The sequence below is a fragment of the Artemia franciscana genome, chromosome 9 (assembly GCF_032884065.1).
Source record: "Artemia franciscana chromosome 9, ASM3288406v1, whole genome shotgun sequence".
Classification (NCBI taxonomy): Eukaryota; Metazoa; Arthropoda; class Branchiopoda; order Anostraca; family Artemiidae; genus Artemia; species Artemia franciscana.
This window is the reverse complement of record NC_088871.1, coordinates 28817047-28833134: the sequence shown is the minus strand read 5'-3', so window position 1 is coordinate 28833134 and position 16088 is coordinate 28817047. Positions and strand designations below refer to the sequence as shown.

Sequence of the window (16088 nt, the reverse complement as noted above, 5' to 3'; positions counted from 1 at the left end):
TTAACATGAGTTATAGTAAATTAGTCAACCATTTAAATAAAAACCATCTACTATACAATTTCGACCACTTTTGTTAATTAAATTAGGATAACTAGACAAAGCATGAGGAGGCATTACAACAGCAAACACCTGTATTGGTTAATGACTAGTTAGCCAGGAAGAGCGGTTAAGGTTATGTATGGATTACTAAAGCGGCAAAAAAATATAACTTACACAGCTGCACTACGGCACCGATCTATATCTGGTGAAAACAGGTCATTGTAGTAGATATTTGCATAGTCAACTTCCTGCAACAAAAGAAAGACTTATACACTCGTGCACACATGTTCAAACTCTAGGGGGATTTGGGCAACAAATATCAGAGAATTTGCAAGAGAGAAGGGTGAAATTAAAAAGACAGGTTGAGACTTAAAGTTTACTTATTTTTATACGGAAGATTCTTCTGAAAACTCTTAGGGACAAAAAAAAAACAGAAATATAGGATTTTTTATGGTCTTCAGATTTCACAGTTCATGAGCAATGACGGTTGCACAGTCTAATTAGGGAAACTGGGCAAGAAACCTGGACATCATTTGTCCTGTGTGACTTATTTTAGTGTCCTTGTGGATTTCCCAGACTGAACTTCTAGAGCTAATGGAACGCTGTAGTCTTTTTGTTGTATCTTTTCCCGAAATAAAAGTAAATACAATTTTATTCCTGGTTTTCAGAAACTTTCTATAAAAACACGAATCTAAGTACTATGCTGAACCAATAAACAGAAACGGTTGCAAAAGCATAGGATGGCATCATATGTGTAGGTCGGTGTAAGGGTCGTCAAAAGGTTATAACTCAGGAATGACCACGTATATTAATTTGGAATTTTCAGGAAATGATAAGGGAGATGATCAATTGACCATAAAGTCAATATTTGCACACAACTACAACTGCAACAAATACTACTACTACTACTGCCACTACTACCACTTAAGTTGCTACTTCTATAGTGAGTACTACCAAGGCTGAAGATTTGGAATTAACATCTGAGGAAACAAATCAAAATGAAACTTTTGGGGCATCATGAGTGGGATTTTGAGCAGACAAAACGGCATCATCCCAGAACATGTACCTGCTATTACTGTAACTACTACTACTATTACTAATACAACAATAATACTACCAAAACTGCTCTTACTATTACCACTACTATTATGATACTAGTACTATTAAGAATACAGGTATGATGTTGAAAATTTGACAGAATATTGAAGGGGAGTTTGAAGAAAAGAAAAACGCTATATATGCATGCAAATTGTCAAAAAAGCCTGTCTCAAGAATGGCTTTGGAATATAAAATGGAGCTTTCAGATACAGTAATGCTTAAAAGGGAAAATCAGTTGACCAAAAGATATATGTGCATGCTACTACTAACAGTACTCTCACTGCTACTAAACTACTCCAACTACTATTTCAATTGAAACAAGTTGTAAGGCTAAGAATATTATTATAAAGAGGGCATCAAAAGGCCTTATCAACATTATTTTTGAAACAGTTTACTGCATCAAGTTGAAACTTTCGGGTATCATGAGGAGAATGTTCAACTAACCAAAAGATACCATGTACATGGTACTACTATTATTTCTCTCGCTCCTTCTTCTCTTATTACCATCACTACGACTATGATACTATTACTATTAAGGCAAAGTCTTTGAAGATGAAAATTTAAGAGAATATTAAGGGGAGATTTTTAACAAAACGAAATAATACTATGTACATGCACATTATCAAAGGGCGTATTTAAAGAGTAGATTTGGACATTAAGCTGGAACTTTCAGAGAATACTTGAAGGGGAAGATCAGTTGACGAAAAGGCAATATGTGCATGCTACTACTAATACTAATACCACTGCTAAATTTACTACTACTACTACTTTATCAGTTACTTTTAAGGCTAAGAGCATCAACATGAAAATTTTAACAAGCATATGAATATACAAGTTATCAAAAGGACATATCAGCAATTTCATAGCAATGGCTATTTGTATTAAGTAAAAATTCCAGGACTTGATGAAAGGGATGTTCAAACAAACAAAAGGTAATACCTTAATACTACTGCTGGTACTATTACTAGTGCTATTAGGCTACTATTAATACTACTGCTATTAATACTAATTCAACTATTTAACTGACTACTATTTCAACTATGCTTAAGAGTATAAAAGTGAAAATTTCAAGGTATTTTGAGGAGGAAACAAGAACTGAATCATAACACGCTGTCAGCGCGCAGGTAGTCAAATGGGGTTACCAGCAAGATCTTAGAAAGAGTTTGGTGTCTGAAGTTGAAACTACAGGGTTTGCTGTGGGGACGTTGAACTAATATAAAAAACAATATTGGATTCTAATGCTACTGTTTCTACTCATACTACTACAACTACTGCTACTATTATTATTACATTTACTACTACTTCTGCCAGTAAAGTTAAGGCTACTACTATTAGTTCTACTGCTATTCCTACTACTGCTACTAAGACTAAGGGTACAAAGGCAAAAAATTTGGGAAATATTGAAACTGTATGGAACTAAATGAAAACACAATATGCCGACAAACGTTGTCAAGAGGACGTGTCAGCCTGCTACTGATAGTCACAGATCTTGTGACATTGGGGGGAGTTAGAGGGGGAAACCGGAATTCTTGGAAAAGGTGAAAATTGAGGTATTTTTATGTTACGAATAGGTGATCGGATCTTAATGAAATTTGATATTTAGAAGGAATTCATGTCTCAGAGCTCTTATTTCAAATCCCGACCAGATCTTTTGACATTGGGGGGAGTTGGAGGGGGAAATCTTGGAAAACACTTGGAGTGGAGGAATCAGGATGATGCTTGGTGGATAGAATAAGCAAATGTCCTTGATACTTGATTGACGTAACCGTACTGGATTTGCTCTCGTTGGGGGGATTTCGGGGGAGGGGTTTAGTGATTTGGCGAGTTTGGTGCTTCTGGACGTGCTAGAACGATGAAAATTGGTAGGCATGTCAGGGAGCTGCACAAATTGACTTGATAAAGTGGTTTTCCCAGATTCGACCATCTGGGGGGCTAAAGGGAGACTAATACTACTACCGCTACTACAACTCTTGATACTATACCTCTGAAGGTAAAGCTTTCAAGAAATACTAAAACTGATGTTGAACAAAATCAAGAAGAACTACGAGTTTGTAGATTTTCAAAAAGGTGACAAAGCAATATATCAAGAGCAGCTTAAATTATTTAAAAAAAACCTTTAAGGTTAAGTTGCAGCAGATTTCGAACTAGGTATAAGAAACTATGTGCATACCATTAATACTAGCACTACAGTTACTAACTGTAACTAATGACGTTACGGGTATTAAAGGTGAAACTTTTAAGAGATCTTTAGGGAGAATTTATGGACTTTTTAAGCGAAATGCAAAAACTATATGCATGCAGGTTTTGAAAAGAACATAGAAGCAATATCATAGGCAGCGCTGCTCTATAATAGCAAGCAATATCATTGAAATTTTTAAAGAGGCTAGTTCAACTCAAAATGAAAAGTTCTAGTTCCCTTTTAAAGAGTCAAAAGTGGATTGAAGGTAAAGCAGTCCTCCTCCCAAGCCCATTTATTTTCCAAGGACGTCCAATCAAAATTTTGAAACAGTCATTTTGTTCAGCATAGTAGTGCGGTCCACCAACTATGTCCCTAGGGCCATTGGGTATGTCAACCCCCCCCCCAGGTATGCAATTTGTCTGTTACACTTTAAAAATAAATTCTGCTTTAGAATTAAATCAAAAGGCACCATGGGCATGGTTGCCAATCAGACATTTCAGCAATATTTCAAGAACAACTGGGGGCATTAAGTTGAAACATCCAGTGCTACTCCTACCCTTACAATTTAACAAAATGAAAAGCGTGTGAGTGTATCCAGGTTGTCAAAGAGCATGGATAGAACTTTTCGGAATGATATTAATTTTAATTTTTCAGATTAACTTGAGGAGGTATGAAACTAAATTAAACATTACTGTTTGTGTCAGGATTAAAAATTGCAGATGAAACTACAAGCAAGACTATGTAAAAAACAAAGTAAAAAAGAACTTATTTCAAAAAACTTTTTCCATAAAACCAATTTTGCAACGAAAATTAAAGAGCTCTATTAAACAAAAACAGCTAAGAGCTCATATGGCACTTGTGACGAGGTCGGAAGAGCCAAGAGCTCATATGGTATGAGCTCTGGCAAAATTCTAAGAATCTATAGATTGCTTTAAAAGAAAAATTAGAGGCTTAATGCCGGTCGGGATTTAAAATAAGAGCTCTGAGTCACGAGGTCCTTCTAAATATCAAAATTCATTAAAATCCGATCACCCACTCGCAAGTTAAAAATACCTCAATTTTTCTGATTTTTCCTCTCCCTTCAGCTCCCTAGATGTTCAAATCGGGGAAAACGACTTTATCAAGTCAATTTGTACAGCTCCCTGACACACCTACCAATTTTCATTGTCCTAGCACGTCCAGAAGCACCAAACTCGCCAAAGCACTGAACCCCACCATCTAACTCCCCCAAAGAGAGCAGATCCAGTCCGGTTAGGTCATTCACGAATCTACGACTTTATAAGCGTTTTCCAAGATTTCTGGTTTCCCCCTCCAGCATCCCCCAATGTCAACAGATCTGGTCAGGATTTGAAATAAGAGCTCTGAGACATGAGTTCCTTCTAAATATGAAATTTAATTAAGATCTGGTCACCTGTTCTTAAGTTAAAGATACCTCAATTTTTCTAACTTTTCCCAATTATAAACCCCCAGCTCCCCCAAAGAGAACGGATCCATACCAATTATGTCAATCTCGTATCTATAGCTTATGCATATTCTTCCCATCAAGTTTCATCCCGATATCTCCACTCTAAGCGTTTTCCAAGATTTCCGGTTTCCAAGATTTCTGTTTCCCCCCTCCAACCCCCTATGTCCCCGGATCCGATTCGAATTGAAAATGGAGCACCTGAGACATAAGATTCTTCTATATATCAAGTTGCATTGAGATCCGGTCACCCATTCATAAGATACCTCAATTTCACGTTTACCAAGAATTCCAGCTTCCCCTTCCAACTCCCTTTAATGTCACCGGATCTGGTTGGGATTTAAAATGAGAGTTTTAAAGCACAAGATCCTTCTAAATATCAAATTTCATTAAGATCTGATCACCCGTTCGTAAGTTACAAATACCTCATTTTTCTAATTTTTCCAAAATTACTACCCCCACCCCAACTCCACCAAAGAGAGCGGATCCGGTCCGGTTATGTCAGTCACCTATCTTGGACTTGTGCTTATTCTTTCCACCAAGTTTCATCCTGATCTCTCTGCTTTAAGCGTTTTCCAAGATTTTCGGTCCCCCCCCCCTAATGACACTGGACCCGGTCGGGACAAAAAACAAATATCTAAGTTTCGAGGTCCTTCTAAATGTGAAATTTCATTAAGACACGATCACCCTTTCGCAAGTTAAAATACCTCATTTTTTCTAATTTTTTTTAATTAACCCCTCCCCCAACTCCCCCAAAGAGAGCAGATCCGTTCCAGTTATGTCAATCCCGTATCTAGGACTTTTGCTTATTTTTCCCACCAGGTTTCATACCAATCCCTCCACTCTAAGCATTTTCCAAGGGTTTAGATTCCCCCCCCCCCATCGTCCCCTTCACCGGCCGGATAAGGTTGAAGTTTAATATAAGAGCTCTGAGACATGATATCCTTCCAAACATCAAATTTTATTAAGATCTGATCACTCCTTTATAAGTTAAAAATACCTCATTTTTCTAATTTTCCAGAATTAACCCTCCCCCCCACTCCCCCAAAGAGTACGGATCCGTTCCGGTTATTTCGATGACGTATCTAGAACTTGTGCTTATTTTTCCCACCAAGTTTCATCCCAATCCCTCCACTCTAAGCGATTTCCAAGATTTAAGGTTCCCTCTCAATTCCCCCCAATGTCATCGGATCCAGTCGGAATTTAAAATAAGAGCTCCAAGACACGATATCCTTCCAAACTTCAAATTTCATTAAGATCCGATCACTCCTTTTTTTTCAAAATACCTCATTTTTCTAATTTGTTCAAAATTAACCCCCCCCCAAACTCCCCCAAAGAGAGCATATTCGTTTCGGTTATTTCAATCACGTATCTAGGACTTGTGCTTATTTTTCCCGCCAAGTTTCATCCTTATCCCTCCACTCTAAGCGTTTTCCAAGATTTTAGGTTCCCCCTAAATTCCCCCCAATGTCATCGGATCCAGTCGGAATTTAAAATATGAGCTCTGAGACACGATATCCTTCCAAACTTCAAATTTCTTTAAGATCCGATCACTCCTTTGTAAGTTAAAAATACCTCATTTTTTCTATTTTTTCGAAATTAACCGCCCCCCACTCCCCCTCAGATGGTCAAATAGGGAAAACGACTACTTCTAATTTAATCTGGTCCGGTCCCTGATACGCCTGCCAAGTTTCATCGCCCTAGCTTGCCTGGAAGTGCCCGAAGTAGCAAAACTGGGACAGACAGACAGACAGACAGACTGACAGACTGACAGAATTTGCGATCGCTATATGTCATTTGGTTAATACCAAGTGCCATAAAAATGAGCAGAAATAAAGTCAAATAATCTTCCAAGCGTAAAACTACCACAAAACATCATTAATAAATAAATGAAATCAAAACAAACAGAAATCATAGGCAGCACAATAGGGGTACCTAATTAAAGAGCAATGTGGGCACAATATATTTTTAAGGGTGTTGCACTTCGTAAAGAATGAGTTGACGCAGAAACTTTGAAAGGGGATTATTTAATTGGAAATCGAAACTTCTAGTGCCCTTTTTAATAGTCAAAAGTGATTGGAGGGCAATCAGCACCCCCCAGCCCTGTCATTTCCCCAAAAACATGAAATCAAAATTTTGAGATAGCCATTCTGTTCAGTATAGTTGAGAGGTCCAGTAATTACGTTTTTGGGAGTGACAACCCTTCCCCCTTTGCATCACTCAGGACAAGGGTTGTAAATTTATCAAAGGATAATTGGCCCTACGTTCTCTTTTCCCCAGATGCATCCAATAGAAAATCTGAGACAGCCATTTTGTTCAAAATATAGTCCAAAAATCGCACAACAAGGCCTTCAGATTGACACCCCTCCCCTCCTTCTACTATATGAAGGCAAGGATTGTACTTTATGCCCCAGGTACATGTAAGGTTTCTATGGAAGGGTTGCATATACATTTTAGAGGAGGCCTACTTAATTGGATACATAAATTTCTAGTTTCCTTTTAAGGGGCAAAACTAATGGATGACAACTAGCCTTCCCTCTGATGCCCTCTTTTCCCTAAGTGCATCTGATCAAAATTTTGAGGAATCCATTTTGTTAACAATAGTCCAGAGAACATATAACAATACCTCCAGCAATGACACAGCCCCCCAGGGACAATGGCTGCAAGCCAGGCCTCAGGGCATACAAGGTTTTTATACAAACGAGTGGTCAAATAAACTTCAAATGAGGCTGATTTGACTGAAAGTGTCACGTTCTATTGCCCTTGTTAACATTCAAAAGTGAATTGAGGGCAACCAGCCCCTCCCCCAAGCCAGTCATTTTACAAAACACAATCAATCGAAATTTTAAGAGAACCATTTGTTCAGCATTGTTGAAAGGTCCAGTAATTATATCTTTGAGGATGTCAACCTCCACAGTCCTCAGGGCAGGGACTGTAAGTTAGGCGATTTGTTCATTGTTTACATACACTATAATTTATTGAAAAAAGTATCCATGTTTGGCCTTTACTTTTCAAAAAGACAAAGAGCATTCAGGTTAGCTTTTGAGAGAATGTTGAAAGGAGTGTTGAACTAAATTTAAAAAAAAACTCATGTGTATATAGGTTGTCAAAAGGATGTAGCTCAGGAATGACTGAATATATTAGTTTGGATCGTTTGGGAAATTATAAGGGAGATGACCAAATGATCAAAAAGGGCAATATATGCACGCTGCTACTAGTATTACAACTACCACCACTACTACTGCTACGAGCACACTACTACATTTATGATAATGAGGGGAATTTTGAATTAAACCAACAGATACAACGAGAATGCACATTGTCAAAAGAGCATATCTCAAGAATGGATTTGGGTATTAAGTTGGAACTTTCAGAAAATGCTTCAAGGGGAAGATCATTTGACCAAAAGGCAGCAAGTACATGGCAATAAGTAACACGGATAGGCTTGATAACCCCCCTGCTTTCTCAAGATTAGAACGTAATTTGCACTTCACTGAAAAACAAAACAACAAATGACCATGGATCATCAGTTTAATATAAATATACTGATAATTATTCCTTAAAGTCTCAATATCCTTTTAATTATTAAAGTCAAAAAGAGAAAACATTCAAAATATATTTTATTTTCAGTAAAGTGCAAATTATGTTCTGATCTTGAGAAGGCATGAGGATTGTCAGCCTTACATGCTAACTTTGGCTTACTTTGAGTTTGACTTGGTTATTTATAGTAATTTCTGTTTATTTTCAGTTTCTTTTATCTATTTATTTTGATTTGTGGGAGTTTGGTCTGTTTTTGGCAAGTGTTTTCAGGATGAAAGATCTCTTCCTAACTAATTTATTTACAATTTTCTATAGTAGCATAATAGGTGAGAATATATAATAAGTGGAGGTGATGAGCTAGAGATTGTCTGTGCAGAATTTCGACTCTTGCTGATAGAAGCACCAAACAATGTAGTGACCAAGATGGGTCCAGGATTGCAAAAAGCTTCCATTCAGCTGGAGTACACATGGAATTTTTGCCATCCAGTTCTAAGCCAGCTTAAGCACTTTGGTGTGGACCTGAGAAGATTTCTTGATCCCCATTCTGCACTGATTTTCAGGACCATTGCTCTTCCTGGGGCCAAAAAATTTCAATGATTTATAGAACACAGAAAATACAACTTGGAATGCTGCAATATTAGAAAATAATTATTGTATCAACATTTTGACTGAATGTTTTGAACTGGATTTGTTAGGAGTTTCATGAGTTTCAGAGATAGGAAACATTAAATCAAGTGATATAGAATTTATTTTCTCAGGCAGGAAGGATAGGGTACAAAGACAGGCAGTGGGGCTGATGACAAATAAGGAAGCTGTGAAGTCCTGCTTAGGCTGGAAAGGTATTAATAATAGAATACTAATCACTCATTTTACAAGTAAAAAGTGCACGGTATCAGTCATAGTAGAATAGGCCCCTATAGAACCAACTGATGGAGACAGTATTGATTGAAACGAATTTTTACTCACAGTTACAGGAACAAATAAGCAGGGTCCCAGATAGAAATATGATGTTTTCTTATAGAAGATTGTAACCCCTAGAACGTTAGAAATAAAGATAGATGGTATCCTAGCCTAGGGAAAGTTGTTGTAGGAAAAAAACAGTAATGGCAACAGACTGCTGCAATTTTGTAGGTGCAACAATTTAGTTTCAATCAACACAGTATTTGGTCACAAAATGGCCCATAAGTTAAAGTTCACAGCATTCACTTGATGGTAAGACAGCTAACCCTATTGATTACGTTATTATAAACCAAAGACTAGCAGGATCAATACAAAATACTGGGGTATATAGGAGTGATGTTATTGATGATTAAATTAAAGATCATCTAATAGTGTCTAGGGCCAATTTAAAGCTGAAATTTCAGATACATAACTACCTTCCTGGAAATTACAACATTGATAGACTCCAGGATAAAAAAATTGAGAGAAACTTTCTGGGAACAGCTGAATACTAAACTGGAGTTTAAAACTTGACAATGTAGAAGATGGGTGGAATAATTTTAGGAATATTTATTGTAAAGTTGCTAATGATCTCTTAGGGAAGAAAGTTAGGAATACAGCCAGGAATATTAGTAAAAAGGTTTCATGTTTAATACAGAGTTGTACAAGAATTATCTAAGGGATAGATCATATGAAAATCAGAAGAATGTAAAGAAAGTTGAAAAAACACTAAAATATGGAATAAGGAAGCATGAAGTGGATACCATGGACAAAATTGCTGGGGATGTGAAAAATGCAGCTAAACAGCATCAGCAGCCTATCCCAAGCCAGGATGAAGGTTGGGCGACAGGTTTGCTACCTGTCCCTATAAAAAAGCCCCAGCAACGGAAACATCGATAAATGCCTCGGATGAATTATCTTCCCTCCTGAAAACGAACCCAGCACGCCCCCGGACACGATTATTGACTGCAAAACAACCAACAAAAATTGGCTTCTGGAATGTGAGAACTATGAGTCAGTTATCAAAAACTGAGCAAGTTCTCAGAGAGATGAAGCAATATAATATTGACATACTAGCCCTAAGCGAAATACGTTGGAAAGGTGTAGGCCAAGAAACACTAGATCATGAATATGTACTGTTGTATGGTGGAAAGGACAACCATCATTAGGCAGATGTAGGACTTATGATGTCCCCTGCAGCATACCTAACAATGCTGAAATGGACTCCAATAAACGAAAGAAACTTGTTTGCACAATTTGCTACAACACACACTAAGCTTTCTGTCATTGTATGCTATGCTCCTACCAATGAGGCGGATGATGATGTCAAAGATAGTTTCTATGAAACCTTGCAAGCTGTCACCAAAGACATCCCCAAACATGATGTTCTATGTGTTGTTGGTGATCTGAATGCCAAAGTAGGAGCCGATCGCAAGTACTGTCCAGAAGTCTTAGGACTGCATGGACTTGGCCAGATTAACAAAAATGGTGCACTACTAGCAGACTTTGCACTAAGTAATGACCTTGTCGTTGGTGGGACACTCTTTGAGCATAAAAATGTGCACAAGTACACATGGACATCTCCAGACGGTTCAACGCGAAACCAGATTGACCATTTCCTGATTGCCAGAAGGTGGTGTACAAGCCTGTTAGACGTGCGTGGGTATAGAGGAGCAGACGCCCAGTCGGATCACATGCTCATGATCGCCCACATACAGATCAAACTATGTGCCCAAAAGAAGACACAGCAAGATCTGAAGAAACTGTACAACACGGACAAGCTACAGGATCAAAAAATCCGCAGAGATTTCTGTATCTCTTTATAGAACAAATTTGATGCCTTGGCTGTTGAGGCAAATGACTTAGAAAGCATTGAAGAGAAATGGGAGAAAATAAAAAGTGCATACATGACAATTGCCGCAGAAAAGCTAGGTTCCCAAAAGAAACCAAAGGAAAAGTGGATTTCTGACATAACATGGAATCTGATTGACGAACAAAAGGCACTCAAGCAAGCCATGCTCATAGATACTACAAGGTGTTCAGAGCTGGCAACAAAACAATTATACAAAGAAAAAGATAAAGAGATAAAAAAGAGTGCAAGAAAGGCAAGAGTCCAAGACTGTCTACCAATTGACAAATTGACAAGAGATGGGCTTCCCATTTCAAAAAACTTCTGAACAGACCAAGAACTTGTGACCAAGCAAACGTACCTGATATCCCTTTTATGTATTTAGACATCAATACAGATCCTCTGAGTGTTGAGGAGATCATGCATCCAGCAAAGAAGTTAAAAAATGGACAAGCCCCGGGTATTGATGGCATTTCAGCAGAAATGCTGAAGTACTCAATTAGTACCTGCATATCCATTTGGCTTTCTCTCTTCACCAAAATGTGGACCTTAGGGAAGGTCCCAAGAGATTGGAGCAGAGGCATTATAGTCAAACTCTTCAAAAGGGAGACTTGATGAACTGCCATAACTGGAGAGGCATCAATCTTCTCCCTGTCTCATCCAAACTATTAGCCTCTGTCATTTTGCAGCGCCTGCAGAAAGCACTAGACACAACTCTACAAGAAGAGCAGCAGGGTTTCAGAACTGGGAGATCCTGTTCTGATCTAATATTTGTACTGAGACTGCTTGTCAAAGAAGCAAAAGAATGGAACAAGAAGCTCTACCTCCTATTCATTGACTTTGAAAAGGCATTTGACTCAGTTGACAGAGATTGCTTGTGGAGAGCTTTGAAATACTACAGAATTCCTGAGAAAATAGTATATATGATTATAGTGCTTTATGAAGAATCTGAAGGTTGCATAAAGACTGAAAACAGTACAACCAGATTTTTCAAGATCATGTCTGGTGTTTGTCAAGGATGTGTACTTTCCCCCATGCTCTTTATAATTAGAATGGATTATGCCCTGAGATTCGCATCAGGCTATGGGGTAAAAGTAAGCAACAAGCAATTGTTCAATCTGGACTTTGCAGACAACATTGTCCTTCTCAAAGAGTCTAAAGAATGGTTGCAGCAGCTGCTTGACACTGTTACCAAGAATGCAGAGAATGTCAGGCTAAAGATAAACATTGACAAATCAAAGAGCATGGCCATCATAACCTTGCCACTTGTTCTCCATTGCAAAAACAAGGATCTAGAACAAGTCCAGGAGTTCAAGTACTTGGGTAGCTGGATTGATTGTGATGGACAGATCTTGACCAAGATTAAACATAGAATTGGACAAGCTACAGGTGCCTTCAATATATTGAAGCCTATTTGGAGAAGTAATAAATATTCAATGCAACTGAAGCTTTGACTCTTCAACAGCAATGTACTCTCAATTCTCCTTTACACAAGTGAATGTTGGAAAATAAACACCCAGCCTGAAAAAAGGATCCTTGCATTTGAAAATATGAGCCTCAGAAGAATGTTGAATACAAGCTGGCAACAAAAAATTACAAATGCAGAAATACACAGAAAAACAGGTCAACCTCCAGTCATTGAGTTGCTGAAAAAAAGGCAGTGGACATACCTGGGACACATTCTTTGTATGGAAGAGAGCCGCCTTCCTTGAACAACCTATGAATAGAAGCCAGACAGAAGAAGAAAGAGAGGCCAAAAATACATTGAGACAAAACACATGACCAAGATCTGAGGATGGCCGGCACCTCACTAATACCTGAATGGGAAGATGACATCAGTGCAGCACCAATGCAAGACAAATGGAGAGGCTTTGTCAATGCCCTATGCACCATCCATGGCTCTGGAGGAACTAAGGTCCAAGGGAAGTCCATCTGGACTTATCCCAATTAAAGATAGGAACAGGACCACAATTAGTGATAAAGAAAGAGTGAAAGAGAGATGGACAAAATATTTTGAGAATATGCTAAACCAGGATAGAGTTACAGAAAAGATATAGAGGAAAAATGAAAAGTTAATGACACCTAGAATGTGAAGGAAAATTTATTTTGTGAGGAAGATTTAGCAACAGCACTAAAAGGACAAGGCCCCAGATGATAATAGTGTGGTAAATAAGTTTCTTAAATATGGTGGCTATGATGTTAAAAATAATTTAATAAAGAAGATGAATATGATTTTTGAGAACAGGGACATACCTAACAATTTTAGGAAAACCCTAATTAAACCCATGAATAAGAATGGTGATAACAGTGAGTGTGGTATTTATAGAGTTATGAGCCTGATCTCTCTAAGTAGAAAGCTACTTAGTATGTTGATACTCATGAGACTGAGAGATGCTGAAGACAAAGTTTCAAGAGAACAACAGTGCTGTTTTAGGAAGGAAATAGGATGTGTTGACTCAATTTTCACTCCTTGGTTATTAACTGAGAAGTGTTTGATTTGGCTAATAGAAGACATTTAGCAAAGGACTTATCATTGTATGGTATATCAGACAAATAGGGTAAAGGCACCAATGATTCAACAGTGCAATTTTGGAACTACTGTCAAAATTTTCCTTCAAAACAGGATAACTCTGCTTTGTCATGACTTGGAACACTATCTCTTGAAGCCCTCATTTTATTTTGACAATGCAAAACATGGACACTTTATCCAAGGCATCCAGATAAGAAAAGAATATTCAATCAATTTCCTGTTTTCAACACAAAATGAGCTCCCAGCAATTTTTAGCTATGTTTAAACTGTCATTACTTGGTCCCAGCAATTTTTAGCTATGTTTAAACTGTCATTACTTGGTTATTTTTTGGCAAAAAAAAAAAAGTTGGGGTTAACACTAATGCATCAAAATACATCTGATCTTCACCAAAATGTAACCATATTGGCTTTTTCTTGATAAAATGAAGTTAAAATGGCAGTTAATATTATATTGACAAAACTGTTCCAAGTAGCATATCAAAATTCATTTCTGATGTAGTGGAATAACAGACTGACTAAAAATGTTCCTTCTGCCAAATTCAAATGTAGATATTGACTTCTATTATGAGATTCATTTCTTTTGAGGATATCTTGTAGTAAACTTATTGAAATTTTCAACAGATAGCAACAGAACCCATTGAAATATAGGTGACCATTGAAACTTTCATGAACATGTAAAACAGATGCATCAAAATTCAAGAATCCTTGGACAAAAAATAGTTGTCAAATTTATGGGTACTTTCTCAACAACAAGAGATTTTGATGATTATTATTTTTAATAATATTTCATGTGAGAAACATTACATTTTTTTATTCATTTTAGCCTACTGATTTGATGCTAGATTTTTTCATCACCTGAGGAACTGCTGCTTGGCCTCATGCAATGTTCATATTTTTAAGCATTTGACTTGGTAGATCATAACACCCTTATCAGGGCTGGATTGACTAGATATGCAGCCCTCTCTATATATTAAATTGTTTACCAATATCTATTTTCTAAGGTTTCACTTTCATAACATAAACATTTTTAAAGGTCATCAAACGTTACTGTCATCTAGCAACTTTAATGAAGGATGAGGGAAGTAGTGGAAATAGGTAATTCAAAGTACCTTTCTAGTAGACCTATGCCTGAAAGTTTCATATTCCTTACATAACCACTTCCCAAGAAAGAAAAAAGTAGCTAAACCGGAATTTTACTGTTGTTTTACTTAACATCTATCCTCATGGAGAGAATAGGCTAACCACTAGTTACGTACCATTCATTTAAACAAGCCTAGTTTTCAAAATTAGCTTGGGTTTCCCTCATCTGGTCTACTTTCCTTATCTACTACACATCCTATTAAAAGTAAAGGCCTGATCAAATGAAACATAATGTAAATACAGGTTTACCATATGTTCTATATAGCCCAAAATGATGATTCTTCTAGTTTGACAATAACCTAAGCAAGAAGAATTTGAATATTTTGCTTCTAAATGAAGCTGCCAAATTTGCGCATAAGTTACAGGAATGAGGTCAGACTGCTGAAGTTATTTTGATGATTGGCACAGGGCCGTTGAAAATTAAAGGAGGGAGAAAGCTCTCCCTCCCCTAATGGTTTGGCCACTAGTGAAAAAATTAGTCATTATTAACACCACCAAAACTTCTATTGGGCTAAATAGAGACCACGATAGTACTTACGTTTATGAAGGGCCAAAATGGGTAAAAACTCGACTAATTTTCGTCACTGAACTTTGGGGAACTGTTTTACCCAAACTTTCACATTTCTACCCCAAACTTTTAAAAGTTTTTTGAAATTTTTGCCGGGTTTTTTCTTAACTTTTCTTATTGAGGTAATTTTTCCCAATATCTTAAAACAAATAGTTGGGAAAAGTATTATTGAACAACGGGAATAGTGGGGATTTCAATCGGACCAAAACGATTGAAATTTTCATAGTTTAGTTTAACAAAATTTCTTATGGATTGTCATAATTCTACATACTTTTCCGAAGTTTACCAGCAAAACCAACTTTTTTTGGTTTCTTTCTGTATAAATTGGCAAAATCGGATGGTGACAAATTTGTTAAGGTAGAGTGAATTGCAACAAAACATGTGAATAGTTACGCGATGACATACTTTTCAAATATTATTGAAATAAAGCAAAACGCATCTCTTTCGTCATGATAGTGATCATTCACATGGGTTTAATATGCTTTAGTGACCGTTTACGACACTTTCTTTAGAATGCATCTCTTAGTTCCCTTTTTAGCCTGCGAGTCCAGGCGATTTGTTGTTAAAACAATTTTGAATTAATTTTTTGTTAGCGTAACTATTTGAACTTATAAATTTGGTCGCTTAACAAGGATCTTGCTAGACTTTTTTCGCTTGTTTGGCAGTAATTCCTGGCAACTTGTCGGCAAACCAATTTGTAATTAGGCTTAGGTCATTGGTTCACCTTCAAGTCCAAATGAATTA

At 37.1% G+C, this 16088-nt stretch overlaps 1 protein-coding gene across 1 annotated transcript in view; it reads right to left on the bottom strand.

Moving 5' to 3' along the window:
• LOC136031237 (armadillo repeat-containing protein 8-like) overlaps positions 1-15163 on the bottom strand; it is a 49032-nt gene extending 33869 nt beyond the window's left edge. Inside the window, exons 1-2 of the mRNA XM_065710640.1 lie at positions 15026-15163; positions 214-287 (exon numbers count right to left, since the gene is read on the bottom strand). Of these exons, the coding sequence (XP_065566712.1) occupies positions 214-287; positions 15026-15028 (77 nt within the window). The 5' untranslated portion in view covers positions 15029-15163. The remainder of the gene's footprint in view (positions 1-213; positions 288-15025) is intronic.
• Positions 15164-16088: the final 925 nt, after the last annotated feature.